Source organism: Oncorhynchus masou, chromosome 30 (assembly GCF_036934945.1).
Source record: "Oncorhynchus masou masou isolate Uvic2021 chromosome 30, UVic_Omas_1.1, whole genome shotgun sequence".
NCBI lineage: Eukaryota > Metazoa > Chordata > Actinopteri > Salmoniformes > Salmonidae > Oncorhynchus > Oncorhynchus masou.
Window position 1 is genome coordinate 12050722 of NC_088241.1, and position 14513 is coordinate 12065234.

The 14513-nt window shown below is 45.2% G+C and overlaps 1 protein-coding gene across 1 annotated transcript in view; it reads right to left on the reverse strand.

Moving 5' to 3' along the window:
- LOC135522061 (adhesion G protein-coupled receptor B1-like) overlaps positions 1–14513 on the reverse strand; it is a 73783-nt gene that overhangs the window by 22245 nt on the left and 37025 nt on the right. The window contains exons 13-17 of the mRNA XM_064947977.1: positions 13928–14071; positions 11438–11513; positions 7956–8058; positions 7056–7099; positions 1301–1427 (exon numbers count right to left, since the gene is read on the reverse strand). Coding sequence (XP_064804049.1) covers positions 1301–1427; positions 7056–7099; positions 7956–8058; positions 11438–11513; positions 13928–14071 — 494 coding nt within the window. The remainder of the gene's footprint in view (positions 1–1300; positions 1428–7055; positions 7100–7955; positions 8059–11437; positions 11514–13927; positions 14072–14513) is intronic.

The following is a 14513-nucleotide window of genomic DNA, read 5'->3' on the forward strand; positions in this document are numbered from 1 at the left end:
TCCCTCTATCTAGGCGTTCTTCCCTTCTCTCTATCTATGCGTTCTTCTCTTCCCTCTATCTATCCGTTCTACCCTTCCCTCTATCTAGACGTTCTTCTCTTCCCTCTATCTAGGCGTTCTTCCCTTCACTCTATCTATGCGTTCTTCCCTTCCCTCTATCTATGCGTTCTTCCCTTCCCTCTCTATATGCGTTCTTCCCTTCCCTCTATCTAGGCGTTCTTCCCTTCCCTCTATCTAGGCGTTCTTCCCTTCCCTCTATCTAGGCGTTCTTCTCTTCCCTCTATCTAGGCGTTCTTCCCTTCCCTCTATCTAGGCGTTCTTCCCTTCCCTCTATCTAGGCGTTCTTCCCTTCCCTCTATCTAGGCCACACAGCACAAAGGCTGTGGTGGTGAATTAGTATAGGGTCTTCTATAGCTTTAAGAGCCATTGGTGCCCGTCCATGCTGTTACCAGGGCAACTAGTGAACAACTGCTTCAGAGGCAGTTTCCAGTCTAATAATAACGAATCGCTCTGAATGAACACTTCCTCACAATGACAGTACTGGGCTTTTCATCTCGCCTCAGAAACTGGGCCACATTTGAGCGGTTTGAGCCATCACTGGAATTCTGCAGGGTTTGGTAAAGATATTGTCATATCAACACACCTATTTATCTCCAGCTGGAATCAAATAGTGATTATCTATGATTTATTCAGTTATTTCAGCCCCATTATATGTTATTGCATCATTTGAGTATATTTAGGCAGCATGCATGGAGCATAGCAGCATTCCAATGGAGACGTGCAGGAAAATATTATTTCATTTCTCAAAATGCTGGAATAATATGTTATTATGTTATATTGGACAGGGTTCACATGAAATATGCAAGGATTCTGAACATGATTATAATAATAGCTAATCTAAAACCCTAAAATAATTGTTCACATAGACTAACAATTTCTTATTCAGCAGGTAATGTGTGCAAATCAATAGTCAACACGTTCATTTTTCAGTTGGAATATATAAACTGAATGTACCTCGGCTAAAATGTGTCATGTCGACACAAATCTCCCTTTTCTGCTCGGTGGGACGACTTGAAAGATGCCCAAATTATTTATTTGAGAACACACAGAGCACTTGCTGAATGGCATCTGCATGTCGCAAGCAAGAGAGAGGAGAGAGAGAGAGGGCGGGCGCGCGCGAGGGTGCTGTTGATACCGAATGGCAATGACGCCCTTTTCCACTAAACCCGTGAGATACATACACAAGCACCTCGATTCGGATACCCTAACGTAAAAGAATGAAGGAAGTTGTCGGACTTACCATGTCAGGATTTAGCCGTGCTAAAATGGCGAAGGTAGAGAGTCTGTCACACACGCATTTGGTGCTGAATGAGTCGATAGGCACGGCTCTGCAGCCCCTGGCAGACCACGATCCGAGCAGCGATGAGCTGCGGGAAAAGAGAGAGAGCGCTGCGGTGAATAAAAACGGGTGAAAGCTAGTCAAATCCCCCACCACGTTACAGACACCAGCTATTTAATTCCAAATCCCCTTTAAATCTCCACGGTTAGCGAGCAAGAGCGCAGAAAACGCAGTGAAAATGGGGATGAAAGGTTATCTGTGAGCCAGACGCCGTGCTGCTCAGGTTTCTGCTTGGCCAGGTTATTGCAATATAGAGTTGGAATTCAGAAATGACCCAAAAACAAACAATAGCAAGGGGGTTATAACAACAATACTACTAATAATAATGCAAATCTAAGTTATTATTACATCTCATTATTTATCCCTAGATTTAGATTGCGTTATTGGTGGAACAATTTAAAAGCTAAAGAGATTATATTTGTGTACGTAATATACAATTAATCAGCTGGAAAACATGTTTTATTGTGAGAACCCATTTTACAGTACTTCATGTGGCTATAATGCCATCCTAACTTCCATTTACAGGTAAATAGGTTTTATTGTGAGAACCCATTTTACAGTACTTCATGTGGCTATAATGCCATCCTAACTTCCATTTACAGGTAAACATGTTTTATTGTGAGAACCCATTTTACAGTACTTCATGTGGCTATAATGCCATCCTAACTTCCATTTACAGGTAAATAGGTTTTATTGTGAGAACCCATTTTACAGTACTTCATGTGGCTATAATGCCATCCTAACTTCCATTTACAGGTAAACATGTTTTATTGTGAGAACCCATTTTACAGTACTTCATGTGGCTATAATGCCATCCTAACTTCCATTTACAGGTAAATAGGTTTTATTGTGAGAACCCATTTTACAGTACTTCATGAGGCTATAATGCCATCCTAACTTCCATTTACAGGTAAATAGGTTTTATTGTGAGAACCCATTTTACAGTACTTCATGTGGCTATAATGCCATCCTAACTTCCATTTACAGGTAAATATGTTTTTGATGGCCTGGTCTAGGTCTTTGTTGTAGCATACTGGACAATACATCAACAATAACTGCATGTCTAACCCAATAGGAAAGCACTTTAAAACATATGTAGTTCATTTCTCTGTTATATTTGTTAACCATTCTTTAGTTGAGCGTATTCATCTAACCAGGGTGGCAGGGTAGCCTAGTGGTTAGAGTGTTGGACTAGTGACAGGAAGGTTGCAAGTTCAAACCCCTGAGCTGACAAGGTACAAATCTGTCATTATTCCCCTCAACAGGCAGTTAACCCACTGTTCGTAGGTCGTCATTTAAAATGAGAATTTGTTCTTAACTGACTTGCCTAGTTAAATAAAGGTGAAGTGAATTCTGAGTGTTGACTGACCTTTTACAGATACCATGTTGTTCTAAGTCTTAATTGCCCTAAATGGACCAGGCTAAATCCACACCACTTTGTCACTCACTGTTTATGGGATTTACTAAACTTTTACCCACTTTTGCTAAGGTCCATTACTAACAATTCTAAAGTTTTAACATTCAAAAACAATATTGCTGAACAGCTTAGCGGGGAGTTCATGGGAGCCTTCCCCTCTAGACGTCTTGCTTGTAGGCCTCTTCCCTCATTTAATGGGGTATTCTCAGTGGCCAGATATGTTGCATTGCCAATACGCTGTCCACTACAATGTGGTGCTGAACTCCAAATATCAGAAACCATATTTTCCCACTATTCATGGTGCTGAAATGTCAGACTGCAGCTATTTCATTGTTGTTTACAACATCAGACCTTCCACAAGTGGCTAAGTTACAACACAGCTGTTCTAAAACCCTGACAAAGACTCAGTTTTAGTCCTCTCATCATATCGGTCTGACTGGAGGTGCACAGATAATGACCCAATCGTTGTTGGTTCCTCATGTCTTCATGGGAGTTGTGTGTTTCTCTCTCCCATGGCACAGTGATGCTGGTTGGCACATTGATGATGTCACACTCCATCCATCTCAAGTGAGCCCTTACATCCTCTTCCCAGACAGAGTGGTCCCCAAAGGGACTCATCAAGACTGGGGGAACATGGTCTCCTGCAGGTCTCTGGGGCTAGTGGCACCAGGAACACACAGCAGCCCCCAGGGTTTTAACCAACCAACAAATCAACAAACCAGTGACAGCCTGGGACTGTGCTTCAGCAGACCTGGGTTCATATTGTAGTTGTGTTCTTTCCAATACTTTGAAACAGTGAATTGCTTCAGTCTGGAGAGCCTGTTGGGCAGGGTTTGCACTGTGTTGATGATTCCAGTGGTTCCATTGCGCTAGGCAGGCTCAATCAAGAGCAGATGAAGCATTTGAAAGAAACCCAGTACTATTTGAACCCAGGTCTGTACCTCAGGGCCAAACACATCTCATCACAACACACCACGGCCTCCAACAGGGTCACCCACAGTGCATCAGGGCCACCTCATAGCAGTCCCTGATAGGGTTACCCATGGTGCATATGGTTGGAGAGTGTTAAGGGGTGAAAACCATGATGAGCAGAGAGAGAGAGAGAGAGAGAGAGAGAGAGAGAGAGAGAGAGAGAGAGAGAGAGAGCAAGAGCGCGAGAGAGAGAGAGAGAAGTACAGTCTTGAAGCCCCAGGAGTAGGCTCAGTGCTAACATTAGCACATCACCCTAACAGAAATCCAATATTGTAACTCAGCACAGAGTCTCTGTGGATGACACGATTAGGCTCTCTCCCAACCACACAGCAAGCCACAGCAACACACACACACTCTCACACACACACACACACACACACACACACACACACACACACACACACACACACACACACACACACACACACACACACACACACACACACACACACACACACACACACACTCAGGCCTCACCGCGGTCTGATGGGATAATTTGGGTGGCGGTCCAGCAGCACGGCATGTGTGAACGGTCCCTGCCAACAACAGGCCAGGACCACATGAATGAATGGGACAGCAGGGCTTGCCTGACCGCTACAACATCCCAGACATCCCTGGGTTAAAATACTATTTGAAATATTTGAAATAAGCTTAGAGTTTGCTCTAGTCTACCTACAGAGCCAAATGGGCAGGGTTGGCAACTTTTCCGACATTTCTATTGGTTCCAATTTAAGGGATAGGGTCTAGTTTCCTGAATTTCCGCCTGACTGACATGCCCAACGTAAACTGCCTGTTACTCAAGCCCAGAATCCAGGAAATGCATATAATTCGTAGCATTGGATAGAAAACACTCGGACAACGCAGTTAGATTAATAAGAAATTAAGGTTTTAAATGATATACCCCCTTCTTGTATGTTCATGAATGTTTAATATTTCTAATATTTATTTGAATTGCGCGCCCTCCAATTTCACCGGATGTTGTCGGCTGGTGTCCCGCATATCCCTAAGAAGTTTTAAGCAAGACAAGCTCAATCAAGCCCAGGTGAAAATATTTGACATTATTTCAGAAATGGTTTAGTCTGGTGCTATAACATCCAGTGCTGGAAATCATATAATGAATGATGTATTAACTAAAACCAACAGACAGATTAAAGAACAGGGGAAGCTAAATTCAATAAGAAACAAACTGTAAAGAGAACAAATCAGATTGTGGGTTTATAAAGAAGTGGAGGTGGGTGAGGAGAGATAAGGCAGGGAGGGTAACTGGGCAGGTCAGGAGCAGGTTGATGTTTATTATTATGAATCTTGCCCTGAAGCAGAACTGAGAAATTTCCACTAGATGGGCCAACTGCAAAGTCAAAATTGGCTGTATTGTAATATATATATATATTTTGGGATTTTTGGTCTTAAAACATAAGGGTAGGGTTAGGGTTAGCAGTGTAGTTAAAGTTAGAGTTAGGTTTAAAATCAGATTGTATTACTTTGTGGCTGTGCCAGCTAGTGACCTCTCTGCAGAGCTGCCTCCAGGGCAAGATTCATTACACTGAATGCCAACATGCAGGCCAGGGTGGCAACACTGCTGTTGTTATTGATACCCCACCCCAGACCGAAGTGTGAGCCCTAGGAGAGAAGACCACCCGTCTCACACCCGCTTGCCTCGCTCTCTCACAGCCCTTATCAACAAGACACCACCATGACAAGGACGCCTCACATTTCAATTTCTCCCCCTAAAATTAACTCATGAATCATAGCTGCTGTCCAAGATGGATTTACATTTAGCTTTAGAACATGTCACCCCCCCCCCTCCCTCACCTCCCCCTTCTCTCCCCACACTCCCCAACATGGTGGGTGAAGCTAGATTAGATTTTGTTTTGTTCTCTCTCCCTCTCTCTCGCTCTGCCTCTCTATCCATCTTCCTATATCCTCTCGCATCCCTCTTGCTTTCTCTCAACCCTGTATCCCTCCTCTTCCCTCATTGTTCGGTCGTTCTTTCTCTCCCTCAGTCTACATTTCCCTGGTCCAACTTTTGTTTATGGCAAAAGATCACTCTGTTCTATGCCTCGTCTCAGTAACACAAGTGTACACACTTATCGAAATGCAAATCTCCAACCTGCATTGCAATAAAGCCGTGGGCACATTGTGCTTTCTACTCTCTCTCTCTGTCTCTCACTTTGCACACAGCTTCTCTATCTCTCACTCACTCACTCACTCACTCACTCACTCACTCACTCACTCACTCACTCTATCACTCACTCACTCACTCATCACTCACTCACTCACTCACTCACTCACTCTCTCTATCACTCACTCACTCACTCACTCACTCACTCACTCACTCACTCTCTCTGTTTTGGGTTTTAAAACTAAATGGGTACTTTAAGTGTATGAGGCATATGAAGAGTGTGTTAATTAGACCCACATTAGCTGTTCAGTTGAACTGTGCAATGCATTTCTCTCTCTCTCTCTCTCTCCCCCTCTCTCTCTCTCTCTCTCTCTCTCTCTCTCTCTCTCTCTCTCTCCCCCCCCCTCTCTCTCTCTCTCTCTCTCTCTCTCTCTCTTACTACACATATATACACTCTCTCCCTCTCTCTTTGTCCGACTCAGGAGATCCCAAAGCACTCTCCATTCATCCCTCTGTGTTGATGCCTTGGTTCGTGTGCCCAGGAGAGAAAGCTGTGAGCAACACTACATTTTCTACATCCTGCATCGCTGTCGGCGCGGTGTTAGCAGCGTGGGGGTTAGTGTCAGCCCCGCCCCATCTCCCGTCACCCACAGAGAGGAGCTCCGGAACCGTCTGACAAACTCAGCACCTTTCTACAGGGTCAGTGTGTGTCATGGGCACTTTGTCAAGATGAGAAAGAGTGGAGCGGGAACAGCCACGGAACACACAGTCACCGTGGGAGATGAGGTGATGTGAGGCCGTCTCCCAGAGTTCTATCCCTCACTGTGAAGGTCCACACCAGCAGGTGTTTCAGAGCCAGGTAGCCAGGCGGGTCCACCATAGAAATATAATGACTTTAGTTCCTGGTTATGGGTACACTACTTACTTTACATCCTGGCTGCTAGTCCACGCATCATGGTAAATTGACTTGAATGAGGATGTCCATTCTACTAATTCTATTTCTGTTTTCAGAGCCAGGTAGGATCATAGAGGTCCTACAATTCAGTTGATTCAGGCAGTTCCACCCCCAGGCTCCACACTGCAGCCAGGCAGCCCAGCAGGCACATGGATGTATCACCAGAGAAAGAAATTGACAAAGGCCTTACGTGTCACTCTCGTCCCAGGAGATGCAGGTCTGGTTTGTGGTGCCCTGATCAGACAGAGAGAGAAACGGTCACATGGTTGACATATGCACAGCCACAGGTCGCAGGGTGCTGAGGGTGCAGCAGCACCCCCTGAAAAATCACAATTACAAAATAATCTTCCCGTGGCCATGGACATATGCTCTGATTACAGATGTTCTCATATACCTCCATATACCTCCATGGACATATGCTCTGATTACAGATGTTCTCATATACCTCCATATACCTCCATATACCTCCATGGACATATGCTCTGATTGCAGATGTTCTCATATACCTCCATATACCTCCATATACCTCCATGGATATATGCTCTGATTACAGATGTTCTCATATACCTCCATATACCTCCATATACCTCCATGGACATATGCTCTGATTGCAGATGTTCTCATATACCTCCATATACCTCCATATACCTCCATGGACATATGCTCTGATTACAGATGTTCTCATATACCTCCATATACCTCCATATACCTCCATGGACATATGCTCTGATTACAGATGTTCTCATATACCTCCATATACCTCCATATACCTCCATGGACATATGCTCTGATTACAGATGTTCTCATATACCTCCATATACCTCCATGGACATATGCTCTGATTATAGATGTTCTCATATACCTCCAGTTGTGAGGTTGATGAAATAGTCTAGTGCTTTTCTCAGTGCTAAAAGTGATTTTCAGTGATAAAGGCATGATAAGTATTTTGAAATGCTCTCAAATATCAGTACCTTGTGTTTTTATGGGATAATCCACATGATTTGTCAAGGCTACTCTGTTACACTACAGGGGTCAATTACTACTGAGGTCACTGCTCAGGTCAGAGGGTCAGATGTGAAAGGTCACTTACATTGTAAAGGTGTGAGAACTGGACCTCCACCGGGGTAGAGAGGGATCCTGGGGTGGGCTTGATGGTCACAGACACCACCTTAGAGTTGAGCACGGTGCTGTTTCTGGAGGGAGGGAGGGACAGAGTGGTGTTACCAGCATAGGACAACACACATGGTCAGGTGAAATATCACATGGGAACTGCACATCATTGTCATCGTTGTCAATCGCTGTTCCCTTCAACCAACTCAAACCTCCCTGCAGTAATACTGCCCCATCCCTACAGCACATGTTCCCATCTCTCCCTAACACAGCAGTAATACTGCCCCGTCCCTACAACACATGTTCCCATCTCTCCCTAACACAGCAGTAATACTGCCCCGTCCCTACAACACGTTCCCATCTCTCCCTAACACAGCAGTAATACTGCCCCGTCCCTACAACACATGTTCCCATCTCTCCCTAACACAGCAGTAATACTGCCCCGTCCCTACAACACATGTTCCCATCTCTCCCTAACACAGCAGTAATACTGCCCCGTCCCTACAACACATGTTCCCATCTCTCCCTAACACAGCAGTAATACTGCCCCGTCCCTACAACACATGTTCCCATCTCTCCCTAACACAGCAGTAATACTGCCCCGTCCCTACAACACATGTTCCCATCTCTCCCTAACACAGCAGTAATACTGCCCCGTCCCTACAGCACATGTTCCCATCTCTCCCTAACACAGCAGTAATACTGCCCCGTCCCTACAACACATGTTCCCATCTCTCCCTAACACAGCAGTAATACTGCCCCGTCCCTACAACACATGTTCCCATCTCTCCCTAACACAGCAGTAATACTGCCCCGTCCCTACAACACATGTTCCCATCTCTCCCTAACACAGCAGTAATACTGCCCCGTCCCTACAGCACATGTTCCCATCTCTCCCTAACACAGCAGTAATACTGCCCCGTCCCTACAACACATGTTCCCATCTCTCCCTAACACAGCAGTAATACTGCCCCGTCCCTACAACACATGTTCCCATCTCTCCCTAACACAGCAGTAATACTGCCCCGTCCCTACAGCACATGTTCCCATCTCTCCCTAACACAGCAGTAATACTGCCCCGTCCCTACAACACATGTTCCCATCTCTCAGCACACATGTCCCTCAAGACACCGTTTTATGTCCCAGCACTTACCCCATGTCCCATTTGAAATAGACAATGTTTCACAGCCCCCACACTCTGCCTCCTCCCCCCTACTCTCTCTCATCTGCAACTTCTCCCTCTGTCTCTTTCTCCCCCTCCCCCTCACTCTTTCTCCCACTCACTCTTTCTCCCCCTCACTCTTTCTCCCACTCACTCTTTCTCCCTCTCACTCTTTCTCCCTCTCCCCCTCACTCTTTCTCCCTCTCCCCCTCACTCTTTCTCCCACTCACTCTTTCTCCCCCTCACTCTTTCTCCCTCTCCCCTCACTCTTTCTCCCCTCCCCTCACTCTTTCTCCCACTCACTCTTTCTCCCCCCTCACTCTTTCTCCCTCTCCCCTCACTCTTTCTCCCTCTCCCACTCACTCTTTCTCCCCTCACTCTTTCTCCCTCTCCCCTCCCACTCTTTCTCCCTCTCTTTCTCCCACTCACTCTTTCTCCCTCACTCTCCCCACTCACTCTTTCTCCCTCTCCCCCTCACTCTTTCTCCCACTCACTCTTTCTCCCCCTCACTCTTTCTCCCTCTCCCCCTCACTCTTTCTCCCTCTCCCACTCACTCTTTCTCCCCCTCACTCTTTCTCCCACTCACTCTTTCTCCCCCTCACTCTTTCTCCCTCTCCCCCTCACTCTTTCTCCCTCTCCCCCTCACTCTTTCTCCCTCTCCCCCTCACTCTTTCTCCCACTCACTCTTTCTCCCCTCACTCTTTCTCCCACTCCCCTCACTCTTTCTCCCACTCACTCTTTCTCCCCTCACTCTTTCTCCCACTCACTCTTTCTCCCCTCACTCTTTCTCCCACTCTCCCCCCTCACTCTTTCTCCCTCTCCCCCTCACTCTTTCTCCCCCTCACTCTTTCTCCCACTCACTCTTTCTCCCACTCACTCTTTCTCCCCCTCACTCTTTCTCCCACTCACTCTTTCTCCCCCTCACTCTTTCTCCCACTCACTCTTTCTCCCCCTCACTCTTTCTCCCTCTCGCTTCTCAGAATGCAATCAGTCAACATAAACACTTGTGTCAGCCAGTCTCTGTCTAAAACTGATCACATTTCCTTGAAGGGGAAAAAGATTCTGAGTGGAAAAGGAAAGAAGAAATAACTAACTAGGCCTGGGTAAAGACAAAATAGAAGAGGGGTTTCCATACGCACGCCCTGGGGTGAAAGTAGATTTAATTTCTTATCGGTACAGGACACCCAAGCCAGCGCACAATACATTTTTTTATAGCCTCGGTATAATCATAGAATTACATAGGTCTATAGATCTATATGACCTCTGTGGGCCTTGTGCCCTAGACCCAGTAAAGATTTGTCATGTCACTTCTAACATGTATTTCTGATTAATGTGGCATAAAAACAACCAGTCATGATGTTTTCAACTGATTGTCAAACAATCACTTCAAACGCACGTTCGTCCACTTGCAAATAATTCCAGCTTCCCAACCCCAACAGTGCACTGTGCGCCCGCAATTTAATGAATGGAAAGAGAAATCTGTTACAAAACCTTTGGGGGGCAGGGTAGCCTAGTGGTTAGAGTGTTGGACTAGTAACCGAAAGGTTGCAAGTTCAAATCCCCGAACTGACAAGGTAGATATCTGTCGTTCTGCCCTGAACAGACAGTTAACCCACTGTTCCTAGGCCGTCATTGAAAATAAGAATTTGTTCTTAACTGACTTGCCTGGTTAAATAAAGGTAAAATAAAAATTACTGCAGTGGGCTAAATCAGGGTCACACAGAATGTTTCTTGTTAAACAAATCTACTTTGTAACTAAAGTATACACCTCACACACATGGTTATGGGCTTAGAAAGAGACACCTGTACCATGTCAGATATAGAGTTGATATGTAATAAATGTTGAGTTTGCATCCCAATATTACACTTTGAATACATCACAGAAGACTGAAATACAACAAAACCGTTTGACATAGTGGGTTTTTGAAATTACTTTTATTAATTATGAACTTGTAAACCTATGAGGCAACTAGGTCATTTGACTGCAGGAAAGGGCTACAAAATACATCTGTTTGCAGTGAATGAAATATGTGGGAGGGTTGAGTGTGATAAAACTGCATAAAGCAGTTCTCTGAAATGTTATTCATTCTAGCTCCTTCAGACATCCTTGTCACAGACAAGAGACTAAGGAACTACGTGGAAGCATTCAAATCCCATTAGCCACCAATCAAAAGAGGTTCTGGGATGCGTTCTGTGCTGGCCTGCATTCCAAATGGCACCCCATTCCCTTTATAGTACACTTCTTTGACACACCCCAGGAGAAAGCATTGTAAGTAGAGATGTCAGTAAACCACTCTCACCTCTGTAAAGATAGGATGCTGCCCAGGTTTCTGTAGAGAACGATCCCGGTGACAAACGCTGACAAGTCATCTGCATCTGGAGTAAAACACAGACATGTGCCGACCGTTCAAACACAGACCAACACACACACGAATAGACACAAATAGACACAAATGAGATGGAGAGAGAGAGAGATAGGGAGAGAGAGAAATAAAGAGAGAGAGAAAGCCCCTTAAATTGAAATTAAATTCAAAGAGAGAGGGAGAGAGAGAAGGTAAGAGAGATGGGGAGAGGGAGATAGAGAGATAGAGAGATAGATAGAGAGAGAGATAGAGAGAGAGGGAGGGAGAGGAGAGAGAGAGAGAGAGGGAGGGAGGGAGAGAGGAGAGAGAGAGAGAGAGAGAGAGAGAGACAGGCTATGTGCTCACTGCCCACAAAATGAGGTGGAAACTGAGCTGCACTTCCTAACCTCCTGCCCAATGTATGACCATATTAGAGAGACATATTTCCCTCAGATTACACAGATCCACAAAGAATTCGAAAACAAATCCAATTTTGAAAAACTCCCATATCTACTGGGTGAAATTCCACAGTGTGCCATCAGAGCAGCAAGATTTGTGACCTGTTGCCACGAGAAAAGGGCAACCAGTGAAGAACACGCACCATTGTAAATACAACACATATCTATGCTTATTTATTTTATCTTGTGTCCTTTACCATTTGCACATTGTAAAAACACTGTATATATATATATATAATATGACATTTGTAATGTCTTTATTGTTTTGAAACTTCTGTATGTGTGATGTCTACTGTTAATTTTTATTGTTTATTTCACTTTATATATTATATACCTTACTTGCTTTGGCAATGTTAACACATGTTTCCCATGCCAATAAAGCCCCTTGAATTGAATTGAATTGAGAGAGAGAGAGAGAGAGAGAGGGGGACAGGTCAGTCAGAATCCAATAAAAAAGGGAGAGAGGGGGAGAGATGGAGGAGTGACATGTTTTTAAGTTAATGTGTCAGTGGTGTGTGTAGGTGTGTGTGATAACCTGCAGCTCTAGTCTTAGTGGTTTGTGCTGAAGGACAGCAGGAGAGAGAATACAGGTCAGCCAGTCTCCCTCCCGTCCTCTTGGCTCTGTACCTCTGCAGTTGTCCTACATAACTACCCATCTATAAACAGACACGACATCATCACTCACACACAAACACACTTACATTATACATATACACTTACTCAGAATCACTAAGTAGCCATTTAAACAGACCTGAATAAACATGTTTACACATACACAAACTTAAACACACACACACACACAGCCAAATGCAAAAGGCCAGATGACACTGAAACGTTTTCCACTGTCACACAACAATGTATTTCATGCGACAAAAATGGTTGCCATGGTAGCATGGTTGGGCATGGCATGCCGTGATGGCAGACTGCACTGGCAAAATAGACAAAAAACACACCCAGAAAAACCCAGAAAAATATGAGTTTTAGTCCAACCTGTGTCACAGCTAAACTAAACTGCTGGGCTGAAGGCCAGAAGAGAAGGACAGAGCCTGAAGCTGTCTCCTGCTGCAGTGTCACAGACAGAAACCCACAAAGTCCATCTGTTCCTCTATCTAAAGGACCTCAGCTCTCTCTCACGCTCCAACACGCTGTGTCTGGCAGGCTGGCAGTATGGATGTGTGCTGAGAGGGCACAGAATTATGCCAGGCAGCATGCAGAGGGTACTGCAGTATACTGCTCCAGGCCAGGCAGCTGACATCCCATGGGCATCAGGGAGGAACCGAGCGAGAGAGAGGGAAAGTTTGTGTATGCATGTCTGTGTGTGTGTGACATGAAGTATCTTGCACACCCCTTCATATAATGTGCCTGCACTGTTGTGTGTGTGTGTGTGTGTGTGTGTGTGTGTGTGTGTGTGTGTGTGTGTGTGTGTGTGTGTGTGTGTGTGTGTGTGTGTGTGTGTGTGTGTGTGTGTGTGTGTGTGTGTGTGTGTGTGTGTGTGTGTCAAATGTGTTCCAATGCATGTCCCCCATCTTTACTGCTCTGATAGTTTCAGAGAGGTGGCTGAGGAAAAACATTTCAATCAGTGCAATTGGGGAGCCATTTTGGCCCCCTGTGAGCCATGCCCAGTATAGAGCAGCAGGTGAGAGGCTTGAGTGACTGTTGATGTGCTGTTGCCGCCATGGAGACACTTCTACCAGTGGGGGAGGAGATTAGCCTTAATTGCCCCTGATTGGCTCCTGTTGACTTCTGATTAGCAAGTGACTAGCTCATTAGCATGGTAGCCGTAGTAATGATTTATGTCACAGAGAGAGCCAAACTATCTCATTGGCTGAGACTGAGGAACCCCACGTCTCCACACAGCTGAGAGTCTGGAGGCTCGCAAATGTCAAGTGCAATTCCATATGCACATTTTGTATGAAAGTTTTGTTTATGTGTGTGTCTGTGTGTGTGTCTGTGTGTGTGTTTTATGTGTGTTTTGTGTGTGTGCTCTCACCTGGCTTGCCTGTGGAGAGGATGTTCTTGGAGACAGTAACTCTGTCCTCAGAGCTGCGGGCCCAGTCCATCATCCCCTTCCAGCCCTTCATAGGGAAGCTGATGTCTGTGTTACCCGCCACCGGACGCTTGTGGATGGACAGAACTGGAGAGAGAGAGAGAGAGATTTTATTCACTACATAAACTCATGACTTATCACTTACTTAAAGCAATAAGGCCCGAGGGGGTGTGGTATATGGCCATTACACTATGGCTAAGGTCTGTTCTTACGTACGACACAACTTGGAATGCCTGGATACAGCCCTTAGCCGTGGTGCCTTAAAGCTATTATAAACTGGTTACAAACATATTGAGAGCAGTAAAAATACATGTTTTATCATACCCGTGGTACAGTATATGGTCTGACATACCACAACTGTCAGCCAATTAGCAGTCAGGGCTTGAACCACCCAGTTTATAATGTGTGTTAGCCAGTTGTTTGGCCAGCCTCTTCTTTCTCACTGTGTACATATTTAAATTCTAGCCATCTAAATACAGCAATTACTAACTTGTTTATTTTCCTTATCTTTCTCCATCCACCCACCCAC